Source organism: Hyperolius riggenbachi, chromosome 2 (genome assembly GCF_040937935.1).
Source record: "Hyperolius riggenbachi isolate aHypRig1 chromosome 2, aHypRig1.pri, whole genome shotgun sequence".
Classification (NCBI taxonomy): domain Eukaryota; kingdom Metazoa; phylum Chordata; class Amphibia; order Anura; family Hyperoliidae; genus Hyperolius; species Hyperolius riggenbachi.
The window spans coordinates 442,418,248-442,431,182 of NC_090647.1; the positions used below are offsets into that span (position 1 = coordinate 442,418,248).

At 40.3% G+C, this 12,935-nt stretch overlaps 1 protein-coding gene across 7 annotated transcripts in view; it reads left to right on the plus strand.

Annotated features, from left to right (window-relative positions):
- The window catches only part of CNKSR2 (connector enhancer of kinase suppressor of Ras 2), a 496,515-nt gene that overhangs the window by 125,995 nt on the left and 357,585 nt on the right, over window positions 1–12,935 (plus strand). For all 7 annotated transcript variants that reach the window (XM_068270009.1, XM_068270010.1, XM_068270012.1 and 4 more), the window contains 2 exons: window positions 9,787–9,828; window positions 11,586–11,705. In XM_068270009.1, coding sequence (XP_068126110.1) covers window positions 9,787–9,828; window positions 11,586–11,705 — 162 coding nt within the window. The remainder of the gene's footprint in view (window positions 1–9,786; window positions 9,829–11,585; window positions 11,706–12,935) is intronic.

The following is a 12,935-nucleotide window of genomic DNA, read 5'->3' on the forward strand; positions in this document are numbered from 1 at the left end:
AGAAGCACCAAGAGTCAACATCCTACTATTGCTACACACGAAAATACAACTTCCTACATTAATATCTGGCTGAAGCTTCACATTTTTTTTTCTCTTTTTAATTTCTTAAACTAGAAAGAATAATTATTGTATTAACAGTATGTTAGGATGGTGTCTGTTGTTTAGGTAGACTCTGCTTTGGCTTTTAAAATGAGTTGATGAGTTGTTAAGTGTGTTCAGAAAGTTGTACAGAGACCAGGAAGACTGATGCCAGCGTGTGCCTGAATTTCTATAGCTTTGTGTTGTCGGAGACAGAGCAAAGTAACCTTATCATGTTGAGCAATGCAAATCACATATTGATCTTACAGGCTGACATTTGCTAGATAATCACTTCAAGAATTTTAACAAGCCAATGCAGCTACTGCGCCCCATCCTTTGTACCCATCATGCACTAACCCTGCGCTGTGCTGGCTGCTGAAAGGGAATGGAGGCCATTAACTATTCAGTATTAGCACATTATATACTTGCTTCCATTCCTAGCATTGTTTCAAAGGGCATATTTTACATCTGAATATCATATTAGGGAATAATCTGTTTGATCTCTGTGGCCATTTGCTGTAAAATATGACAGAAATGCTCTAGCTGTTTGCTGACTGTGGCCCGGCACGTGAAGGTCAACTTTAATAACAGAAAGTTGTGCCGTGATTTTGTTTTCTGTTAGATCATTCCTCTCCTCTCACGGTCCTGGCATGCCTTTGCTATATTACATGGATGCTGAGAAAGCCAGAGCTGCATGCATTTTGTATGATTGCATGCTTCATTTCAGGGCTTGGAATTGCAGATAGTTTTGGGCACAGCTGTAAATACTTCTTTAGTGAAGCAACTTGCCCAGAATGTTGCTCTCATGCTTGCTGAGCAGTTGAAAAGCTGTAAAATGAGGGCTGGATTCTGGGAAATAACGCAACACTTTGGTAGAAATTTAGTTCTGCATAATCTCTGCTACATGGGAAATAATATATTAAATCTATCAGGAAAAAGGGGTTGATTTACAATACACTTGGTGTGCACACACAACACAGTATTTCACCGGGGTTTACAGAAGCAATGTAACATACATTGTATTACATACATAATGCAACTTGCGTCATGTACACAATGCATGTGCTGCTTCTACACGTTACACTATTTGTACAATGTGGGTTATACTAACAATGTGCATTATGGTTTTAATGTGAGTGGTAGTCTGTATGCAATGCGTGCTATGTGATTTACATAAACACTAGCAAAACTGTCAGTTAACCTGTCCCTTTGGAGATAATCTTATTATAGTAAACTCTGATATAGTAAACATTCAGGTATAGTTGACAAAGTGTACCGGTCCTGGCCAAGCCCATTATAAATATATGGGTGTAACGCCTGGTATAGTAAACCCTGATATTAGTGATGGTCAAGTAGATGCAGATAACTTCAAGTTGAAAATGAACTAATCAAATCCCGCTGAGGTAAAATTCGATTGGTTAATTTTCAAGCTGCATAAACTTGCATACAAATGTGCATACATTTGCATCAACTCAGTTATTTGCATCTACTTGACCATCACTACCTGATATAACATCTTTTTTTTTTTTTTAGTAAGCCTGTATTTTGGCCTCTCTGGTATTCTGTATCCTGTTGTAGAGGAAAGTGGGCGGGCACATCGACATGTCAGTTGAAGACCCATGAGCCCTGGTCAGTGGGCAGGCTTGCAGCCACTTGTAGCCTGCTCACTATTTGCACTTTAGTCTGGGCCTGTGTGTATTACCTTTTGTTATGGAGAAACAGCTACGGGCACCTTCCGTCATTCAACTTCTATTATTGTGTAAAGTGAAAAACATGCAAGTAGTAGGAATCGTCATACAAACATCACCTGGTCATGTTGCGGGGGTGGAAGTGGGTGCTCAGGACTGCAAGAGGGACGGCGACGGCCGTTTCGCGTCCGTCACACAGGATTTTGAGGTAATCCTGTGTGGATTACCTCAAAAGCACCAGCCGGTGAGACCTAGGGGCCTGAGACAAAGGGGCTCTCACTATTTCTTTGTTGCACTTTCCCTCTTTAATGTAACAGGCATACAGAGGTGCCAAAAGAATAACAATTTCTAAAAGTTTAAAATTTGTAGAGGCAATGGGTGACCCCCTTCCCCCTCCAAACAGACACAAGATATGCTATTATTAGATATGCTAAAGTTTAGCAGAACAAAATTATTTACACACTTCAGGGGAAAATCCGCAGGCACGACCCCACCCCACCAGGCAATAGGTGGGAGTAGGTACAGTGCCTGCAGAACGCGGTACAGTGCAGTTCTGGGCCAAGCATTGTGCCTGCGGAGCGCGTTGCATTTTCCCCTGGAATATGTAAATAAATCTGTTCTGCTACTCTATGTTGGCGTATCTTGTGTCTGTTTGGGCGGGGGGGAGGGGACGGGACTGGGGGAGTCCGCCACTGCCTTCACAAATTTTAACCTTTTTAGAAATTTTTATTCTACTGGCATCTCTGTATTCCTGTTACATTGTTCTAAGTCCACCCTTGGTGGAGGGGTATCATCCCTTTTTTCCTGATCTACGGAGAGCGACTTCTTAATCCTGAGTGGGGTCAAGTCTAACCTCCCCACCTGCTACTACAGTGGTTGCCTTTGGGGTAACCCTGCTTTGTGAGTATATTTGTATTTACTCTACCAACTTCATCCCATATTACCAGTACATACTACATTATATTTGGCTCTTGCTACCCCTATCTTTTTATCTCTCTTTGTACGTTGTGTTTTTTATAGCATATACAATTGCAATGTAAGTATCTAGAAATGCACTGTATGAAGTGTGTTTGAATAATGTTACCTGTTACAACGCAGGGATGTTAACATGTCCATGCTATTGCATGGACAGCGGGCTCGCATGAATCAATGCTGAGCGCAGCAATGCACAGCGTGAAAACGCCCTCAAAACTACAACAGGAGTTTTGTCTAGTGATGGACTTTAATTTACATTGCTGGTGAGTGTAGTGATGCAGAGACATGTTAGAAAGAAAAAAAAAAAGATATATACAGATACAGAATTACGGTATTATTGTTTATCCAAGATTAATTACATAGATTTTAGATGCCAATATCTGTTATGATCTTTTGAAATCCAGAGTTTATCTGCTTTTTTTGTGGCTTTATTTAACCTCTAGCTGACCATGTTATGCCAATGGGCATGAGTCTGTGACTGTGGCGACAGCTCGGGGACCGCCTATTGCCGCACGGTGTAAAGTCCTTGGGCGGGGTTTTGCAGGAGCTTGCACGCTCCACTTGGATGACGGAGCTCCACTCCGCCATCAGTCTCCCAGCAGCGATGGCCACTAGAAGATTGTAAGACGGCGAAACCGCCATCTATTTAGTCTGTACAGCGCTGTGATCTATGGCAGCGCTGTACTGGGGAGAGCTGTGTGACATGGCTGTCCCACTGGGTGGCAAAACAGCGATCCGCTGTCATAGGCTGAAGCCTAATGCTTCATACACACTTGAGATAAAAGTCTTTGGAAAATGCAAGATCACAGACCAATTTTACCCCCTTCCATGTAGTATGAGAGCCATACCTTCCCAGTCTATTCTATGGAGCTGCACTCCCCATCAGATAAAATCTTTGCAAGATGCTGCACACAAAGATGCCCGTACACATTCAAAAGATCAGTATCTGCAAAAGATCTGTTCCTGCAAAAAATCCATTCCTGCAAAATGCATTCATGGTCTATGAGATCTGCAGATTATCATACACACCTGGTTTGACAGACAATCATCTGCAGATCATCTGCAGATCAGATCCACCAGGATGGATTTTCAGATCTGCAGATGATTGCCAGGTATGCAGATGAAGTCTGTTAAACCAGGTGTGTATGAGGATCTGCAGATCTCATAGACTATGAATGCATTTTGCAGGAATGGATTTTTTGCAGGAACAGATCTTTTGCAGATAATGATCTTTTGAGTGTGTACGGGCATCTTTGTGTGCAGCATCTTGCAAAGATTTTATCTGATGGGGAGTGCAGCTCCATAGAATAGACTGTGTAGAGTATGGCTCTCATACTACATGGAAGGGGGTAAAATTGGTATGTGATCTTGCATTTTCCAAAGACTTTTATCTCAAGTGTGTATGAAGCATAAGACAGACAATCGCACTGATTGGTTGGCGGGGAGAGGGAGGGAGGCTAAAAAAAGAAAAAAAAAAGATATGAAAATGTATTTATAAAATAAAGACATAAATATTTGTAAAAAAAAAAAAAAATAATAATAAAAATAAAAAAATAATAAAAAAACAATGTGGGAGCAATCACAACGCCCCAACAGATAGCTATGTTAGTGGGCAGAAAAGGGGGGAAATCACTTGTGTGCTGAGTTGTATGGTCCTGCAATGAGCCCTTAAAGAGACACTGAAGCGGAAAAAAAATTATGATATCATGAATTGGTTGTGTAGTAGGTGTAATTACTAGAACATTGGTAGTAAAGAAAATATTCTCATATTTTTATTTTCAGTTATACAGCTTTTTTTTTTTTTTTTTTTTTTTTTTTTTTTATAACACTGCATCATTCTCTAATATTTGCAGTTTACACATTACTCAGCATTCTACAGACCCTAAAAGTTTTTACAGAACAGGCAGTAAACTTTTGACCTGTCCTGAACTGTCCTCTGCAGAAGAAAAACACAATACAGCTGAGATAACCTAATCAGAAGTCAGAGCTCTCTGAGGCCACATACACACATCAGACTATAGTCTTTGGAAAATGAAAGATCACAGACCAATCTTACCACCCTTCATGTAGTATGAGAGCCATACCTTCCCAGTCTTTTCTATGGAGCTGAACTCCCCATCAGAAAAAATCTTTGCAAGATGCTGCACACACAGATGCTGTACAGACACAAAAGATCAGTAGCTGCAAAAGATCTGTTCCTGCCAAAAATCCATTTCTGCTTATTGCAATGATAGTCTATGAGATCTGCAGATCATCATACACACATGATTTAACTGACATTCATCTGCAGATCAGATCCACCAGGATGGATTTTCAGATCTGCAGATCTGCAGATGGATGTCAGTTAAATCATGTGTGTATGATGATCTGCAGATCTCATAGACTATCATTGCAATTTGCAGGAATGGATTTTTGGCAGGAACAGATCTTTTGCAGCTACTGATCTTTTGTGTCTGTACAGCATCTGTGTGTGCAGCATCTTGCAAAGATTTTTTTCCTGATGTGGAGTTCAGCTCCATAGAATAGACTGAGTAGAGTATGGCTCTTATACTACATGAAGGGTGGTAAGATTGGTCTGTGATCTTTCATTTTCCAAAGACTATGGTCTGATGTGTGTATGTGGCCTAATGCTTCATACACACTTGAGATAAAAGTCTTTGGAAAATGCAAGATCACAGACCAATTTTACCCCCTTCCATGTAGTATGAGAGCCATACTCTGCACAGTCTATTCTATGGAGCTGCACTCCCCATCAGATAAAATCTTTGCAAGATGCTGCACACAAAGATGCCCGTACACACTCAAAAGATCATTATCTGCAAAAGATCTGTTCCTGCAAAAAATCCATTCCTGCAAAATGCATTCATAGTCTATGAGATCTGCAGATCCTCATACACACTTGGTTTAACAGACTTCATCTGCTTATCTGGCAATCATCTGCAGATCTGAAAATCCATCCTGGTGGATCTGATCTGCAAATGATCTGCAGATAATTGTCTGTTAAACCAAGTGTGTATGAGGATCTGCAGATCTCATAGACTATGAATGCATTTTGCAGGAATGGATTTTTTGCAGGAACAGATCTTTTGCAGATAATGATCTTTTGAGTGTGTGTACGGGCATCTTTGTGTGCAGCATCTTGCAAAGATTTTATCTGATGGGGAGTGCAGCTCCATAGAATAGACTGTGTAGAGTATGGCTCTCATACTACATGGAATGGGGTAAAATTGGTCTGATATCTTTCATTTATCTTTCAAGTGTGTACACACCATAAGACTTTCAAAGTCACAGAGCTCAATGGCTATTTGCATAGATAACTGGAGTTTTTTAACTCTTCCTGTACTGGAAACACATATTAGACTTATGTCTCTGCTCCTAATTCTTTATTTCTTAGCTGTACTATACAACCAATTCATTATATCATAATTTTTTTTTCGCTTCAGTGTCTCTTTAACACTGTAGTAGCCTAGTTTATAAAAAATAGCCTGGTCACTAGGGGGGGGGGGGGGGGGGGGGGAGAATTAAGCCCTTGTCCTTAAGTGGTTAAGAAGAGATATAAAGTACAATTTGCTATATTTTGGGATCACCTACTTCTATGCTAAATTACCATCTTTTCTTATTTAATATTTTCCTTTCTGTTCTTTTCCCGCTTGGGATTTCTCATTTTTCAGATGTTGGTTTTTTTCTAGTTGTACAGCAGTTATTCCACACAGCATGGTATTTTTCAGCATGCTAATAAAGCAGACTCCAGGTACCACGATCTGCGTGATCTAGACGAGCTTGACAGAAGCAATTTCCATCTTTTAACAATTAGTCGTGAAGAGACTTTAAATAGAGAATATTCCTCCTTTGACTATTTTTTTTTTTCAGTATCTAGTATAGTTTAAGCAACGTTTTCTTTCCTCCTACATCATTTTTTTATTACAACAATTTGGAGCTCTGAATCGCCAAGGAGATCTGTGTTATGTGTATAGATTTGTGTGTGTATTGTATTGTAGTGTATCCATTTAGGTATAGCCTGCAAGGCGGGATAGCATGCATCATAGTGATTGAAGAGTAAATGAAGAGGAAGCAGAGGCTATTTCATTGCAGGTTGGAAGGTTTGAGAAAGGGGAAGGGATTAGTTATGGCAGATTGGACTGACCTAGGGTGCAGCAGGGATTAGTTGGGTCAGGTTGGAATAGGAGCTGGAGGGGCATTACATGCTGTAGCGTTAGGACAGGAGACAAGTGTATCAGTCAGGTTGCTGGTATTGGTTAGGGTGCAGTGTCACTGGTGTACAATGGGACAACAGGCAGGAGGATTAGTGATCATGGATTTAGAAGGGAAATTGGATGACTCTGGAGGTAAAAAACATTTGTGGCAGAAGGATGAATAACAGAAGAACTCAATGGTGTAGGTGGTGTGGGAACAGAGGTGGTGGACTCGAAAGGTAGTAAAGATCAGTGACTACACAGTTAAATAAGATGGGCAGAATGTGTAGTGGAAGCTGTATGGATAAAGAGGGGATCTGTCACGTCTGTAATCAGGGAATATGGATGACTTGTAAAGTGAGACCAGTAAAGTGTTGCCCAGCACTGGTCTAAGCTCTCAAAAGCGTACATTTAAAAGTGTCACAAGGAAAATAGGCATGAGCTATTGCTGCTGGTGTGAAATCTATCATTTTACCAATATTTTACAATTACATGTTACTGATAGTGGAATACTGGTGAAAATACCGATATTCTGCTATTGACTTATCTTATTCTATTCTCACACTAACCTTTTTCTGCATCCTATTCTCATACTAACCTTTCCTGCTTCTATGCCTAACACGTATCACCTCCCTTCTTTGCCTAACACTAACCGTTCCCCCACCTACATAATGCCCAGCGTTCTGCAACAGTGGACTACTGCTCCCAGCTGAGTGGTTATAAAGCCTCTTAAATTGATACCTCTTCTGTGCAAGCCGATATTTACCCCCCCCCCCCCCCACCCCGTTTCGCGCAGGCCAGGCCAATAATTAACCGCATTGCAGCCTAATGATTACTGCTCCATAGCCAAGCACAATGTGCTCTGCCGCCATCCCTGTAGTGGTGGCAAAGTTCCATTATACCTCCACCACCGCTGTTTTACCACCTGTAGCAGAACCAGAGTACCACTACAACTCCGCCAATTATATTTTAACATGGGTGCCTATGGTGGAGCCCAAATTCTTGAACCCTAAATTGCACCCAAATTCACTGCTTCACTCGTACTGGAGGTCTAGTGCTCACTGTAACCACAGTGCTGTTTACATAATTCTTTTTTTTTTCTACATTTGTTATTTTTCCTATTAATTGAAATTTACGTGGCTGTTTGCTAAAAAATAACCATTTTTCATTTCCTTCGGCTTAATGGTACACGCTTTCACCTTGATCAGCATGTAACCACTACTGATTAAAATCAGCATGGGTTTGTTGAAAATTTACCACACACTGTTAAAAATGAAAGATTTGGCACAAATAAATTGTTGTGTTTAAGGTTCTAAATACTGAACTTTATGATGGATTTATTTTCCTACTGCTAAAATGAACCCTTATTACATAACACAATTTGTTAAGCGCATATCCTTTTACGAACTCTGGTATTCAGTCGAGCATGTGGCTTGTTGTTCTTCAGCCCGTACAACAAACAGCTACATTTCTTGAACATATTAAAAACATTAATCTCTGCAATGTACAAAGCACTGGTAATCAAAGCTCTGGCTTTTGAGGTACGGTAGTTTTATCCTTAATTTTATGCATGAGGTTTTTTTTTGTAATAACTAATTTTCCTGGCTGCATTAGCAGAATTGCCTAAGACTGGTGGAACAAATCGACACTTTTTTTTCCCTTGGTTTATAATTCCTATAGAAGCTGCCATGTTTTCACCCTCCCCTTCTAGCTGCCCATTTATCCAGCAGAAGGTGTGAAGCTGGCATCTGTGACTTCTCTATCTAAACTCTTCGAAGCACAGTTGTCCTATCTACCCACCCTCCTGCTGATGAAAGCTTTTGTTTGCTCTCTGCTGATGTGTGCAATAAAATAATTACATCAGTCCTAATCTGGATGAAACTTCTGTGGTCGGGCAGGCCTTGGAAGTAGGGTAGTAAGTCCCTCTGCAAAACTTAAATGTAAAAAGGGGTACATTTGAAGTGTTTTTTTCTAATGAGCAACATTGTTGGCATTCATTTTGAATGTGCTATTGAGATGCCTTGGGTGCTAAAAATGGTGCTTGGTTCACTTTAAACTGTGAGCCACATCCACTGATTTATAATTAAAAATCGTAAATCCATTTTTTTTTAGCTTTGACATAAACCAACATTTCTAATTTCTGATTTGTAAACCTCCAGAGTCAGCATTGGGGTTAATAGAGTTCATTTCTAAATTTTGAATGCTTTACTAGGATTCTTGGCATTAAATAACATACGGTAACTTAATTGAACTGAATGAAATATTCCTACAAAAAAATTTGTATCAGTTTAGCAAGACTAATGTCATTATTCAACAAGCAAGCCTCTAATGTATTGGTCAGAGACTAACCTGTCAGTTTGTCAAAATCTTTACTGAAAGTCAAGTTTAAAATTGGACACAAACTCTTGCACAGGACAGAATGAAAACCTAGAGAAATGCACCCTGTATGTATTTAAAGGGTTTAGCTTGTTTAATTCCCCCTCATATGTGACTAATCTGAGTTTTCAGCAATGTCAGCTAGCTGCCTCAGCAGAGCACCTAATTTGTAAACACAGGATGTTAACCCTATGTCTGCTTCCATGAAAGCAGGAAGTAGTCACTGCAGATTTATTGCAGGAATTGTATCAGCTGTAACAAAGAAATGCTTTTCTTTAAATGTTGTTATGCTTTCATTTCTCTTTTAGACCAAAGAGGAAGTTGTTAGTTCAGGTCTTCTTTAACAAGATCGTGCTACAAATAGTATTATATATAGGATTTATGCCTGTCTATGTGTAATTTTGTTTTTGTTTTCATCCAGTATGCATATTGTTGCATATTCATTTTCTACATTTGGAATCTATTTCTTCCTTTAGGAATGTACAGTATATGAAACGGAAAACAAAATTCTCCACGTGGTGAGTCTGCTTCTCTGCATGTACTCCAGCTGTTAACTAATCTTCTGTGTGGGTAAACAAAGCCTTTCATTTAATACATTTCTCTTCATGGCTTAATTGATTCTCCATGCTGTAATCATTTCTATGTTGCTTAAACTGGACATTGCATGAAAAGAATACTACAGACTATATGGCCCATTCATCTTTTTAATGTAAGCAAAATATGTAAAAGTATTACATATGAAATATTCAGCTACAAAGAGTATGACCCCATCACCCCAGCTTGACTAATCACAGGTGCTCTGGTAAACTATGTAAGCTTTTAAGATACGTCCGAATGTATCTCTAATCGGAGCAAAAGCAATTATGGAAGTGGCACACTAAGGCCCATTTCTCCCCCACCGCAGCTTGCCGCGAGGGCAATGTAAGTCTTTGGGGACTTTCACACTATAGTGATGCAGTGCAACGAAAGTAGTGAATTTGGTGCGAGGCTGCCGCAAACTCTGCAGTGTGTTGCCACATGATCTGGACCTACCACATGGATGATGCTGCAATGTAAGTCTGTGGCAACTTTATAAGTGGGAACGCATGATTGCCGTTGCAGCATGCAGGTGCAGATCGATGATACTTCAGTGCTGTACTTCCTGTCCAGCAGGAAGCAAGTCACTGTTCGGGGGTGGAGCTATGCATATTACCCTGTCAGCGCACTCTGTTGCAGGGAAATATGCAAGTGGAAATGGTGCGGTGCAAGTGGCCTTCTCTGGGCTCTCCTGCAGTAGGATAATCATGCAGTATCATGATTTAAAGTAGCCTAAAAGCAATGCTTGAAAGCAAAATATTGACGAGCAAGTCGCAGATATTAAATCAGGACTACAGGGGTAATTTAGTGGACTGGGCCCCCAACAGAAGTTTTGTGTCCTATCCCCCCCCCCCTCCCCCAGCATTATGGCCAGACCTGCTCGCCCCACCTGCTCTGCCATGTGCTGCACAGGCGCCCTCCTCCTCTCAGGTAGCAATAGGTTAGTGGTGTACCTGTACAACCTTGGCCCCAAATTGTCGCCTGAGGGGACAGTCCATACATGTGTACAAGGCTTAACACACAGACACAAACATTTGTGTTAAAGCATGTGGAAAAGAAATTAAGCAGCAGATTCTTTTGTAGATGGAAGGGACAGTAGTGATCAGGACAGTGTTTTCTTTTGTTTTTGTTATTTTTGTTTTCCCTAATGCTTTGATCCTTTTCTCCAAAGAAGCATTGGCTGATGATCATCTGACTGTCACTCAAACCAGTTTTGAGACGGTTTGTCTCTTTTGAACTTTAATTTGAGCTTGTGGTTTGAGTAATCATAAAGTGTGCGCTTTATTAAAGACGGTCGCTTTTTGATATTTTGCTTTTTCTGTCTTCTTCCTTGTTAGCGTGAATTCCTTTTTTTTTTTTTTCTCTGTTGTTCCTCTAGTGATGCATTAGCTATTGGCATTACCATTAAGGAGCTTCTTTATGTGATTACAGGAACTTTCATTAAAGTAAATTTCAGAATCTCAGCGAGCACAAGTTAAAACAGAGCCTTATTATTAACAGCCCTTTATATGCAATTATCTCTGAGTATGAGATGTATCATTTGCAAGAAAAGGCTTTAATCAGCTTTTTATCTTGATTACCTTTAACAGTGCTACAATCCCCTTTACTTTAATGTGCTGCACTCAGTCTCCCTTTACTGATAGAAGAATGTGTTCTGCACTAACCTTTTTTATGCTAATTCGTGTTCTCTATTCTTCAGTGCAAAACCCTATCTGGAGTGTGTGACCACATCATCTCCCTGTCCTCGGATCCTTTGGTTTCTCAGTCTGCCCATCTGGAAGTCATACAGCTCTCCAACATCAAGCCAAGTGAAGGACTGGTAAGAAATAATCATTAACACAAAGCTAAATAAGCCATAAAATTACACCGTATGCTAGAGCTTATTTTAAACTACTACATTCACACTACATTATAATCTGCCGTTGCCCTTTATATGCTTTTGGAAAAAAATCAAATAATTCATTTTTAAAAAAGACACATACCTGCCCAGTGATTTAGGTTAAAAAAAGCGGTGTCCATCAAGTTCAACCTTTCACTACTATCTGAATGCAGAGACCTGCAAGGACAAAAACTCTCTGATTGGACCAAGGTGTCATCTTCCCCCACCTATCAAACATATTTGGGCATGCCCTTCAAGGCAAGCAAAGCATACACCGACTTCTCTCTTCATAATGATCTCTTATTATGGACCTAACGTATATTAAATTAATGATAATGCACCATTATCTCCCATGGTTATTCAGTTGGAGTAACTCTCCTAGGTGCGCAATTCAAATCCAATACTGTGATTCATCTCCAATACTCTATTAAACTCAATATCTAAAATTTGTTCCTTTAGAACCTGCTTGTTCATCAACACCTCGGCACTCCAAGGACTCATAGAACCTCCACACAGCATGCTGGGAATGTAAAGAATTCTACATAGCGTAATACCCTACAAGTTGCGTAACAAATTGCTTCCACCACCACACAGCAAGCCTCTATAATGTATTCCACCACCGAACTGACTCCCCCTGTGTGGCACAAACTTCCACCAGCATGCCGCTTATCACATTCTATGTCATTTCCTAATTGACTGCAGTGGAAATGCACCTAAACTCCAATATCTGTTCCTCCTTCCTCTCAGAACCAGCTTAGTATATCTCAAAAATAAACAATAGAAAGGATAGCATAATATCATCAAAAATGTAATTGCTCTTCAAAAAAACCTTGATTACATAAAAAATTCTTGGTAATAAGCATATTGCATCACACTTCAATGGGCAACAGGCAAGCATCTCCCAGGATTCCTGGAGCTTGCCAACCATGGCATCCCGCTAGCTACTCCCTAACTTCCTCCTGCACGCTCAGCTGTACAGATCTCGGGTAGAGACTCCGCCCATGGCGGATTCCGATTGGGTAGCATGTTGGGGCAACAATATTTGGCAGATTTGATCACAGTGATCGAATCTACAGAGCAATGTCTCATTGTATATTGCCCTTTTAAACAGTTTCAGGGAGCCAACTCATGACTGCAAGTAACCTCTCTGACCTGCTCACTCAAGGGAGT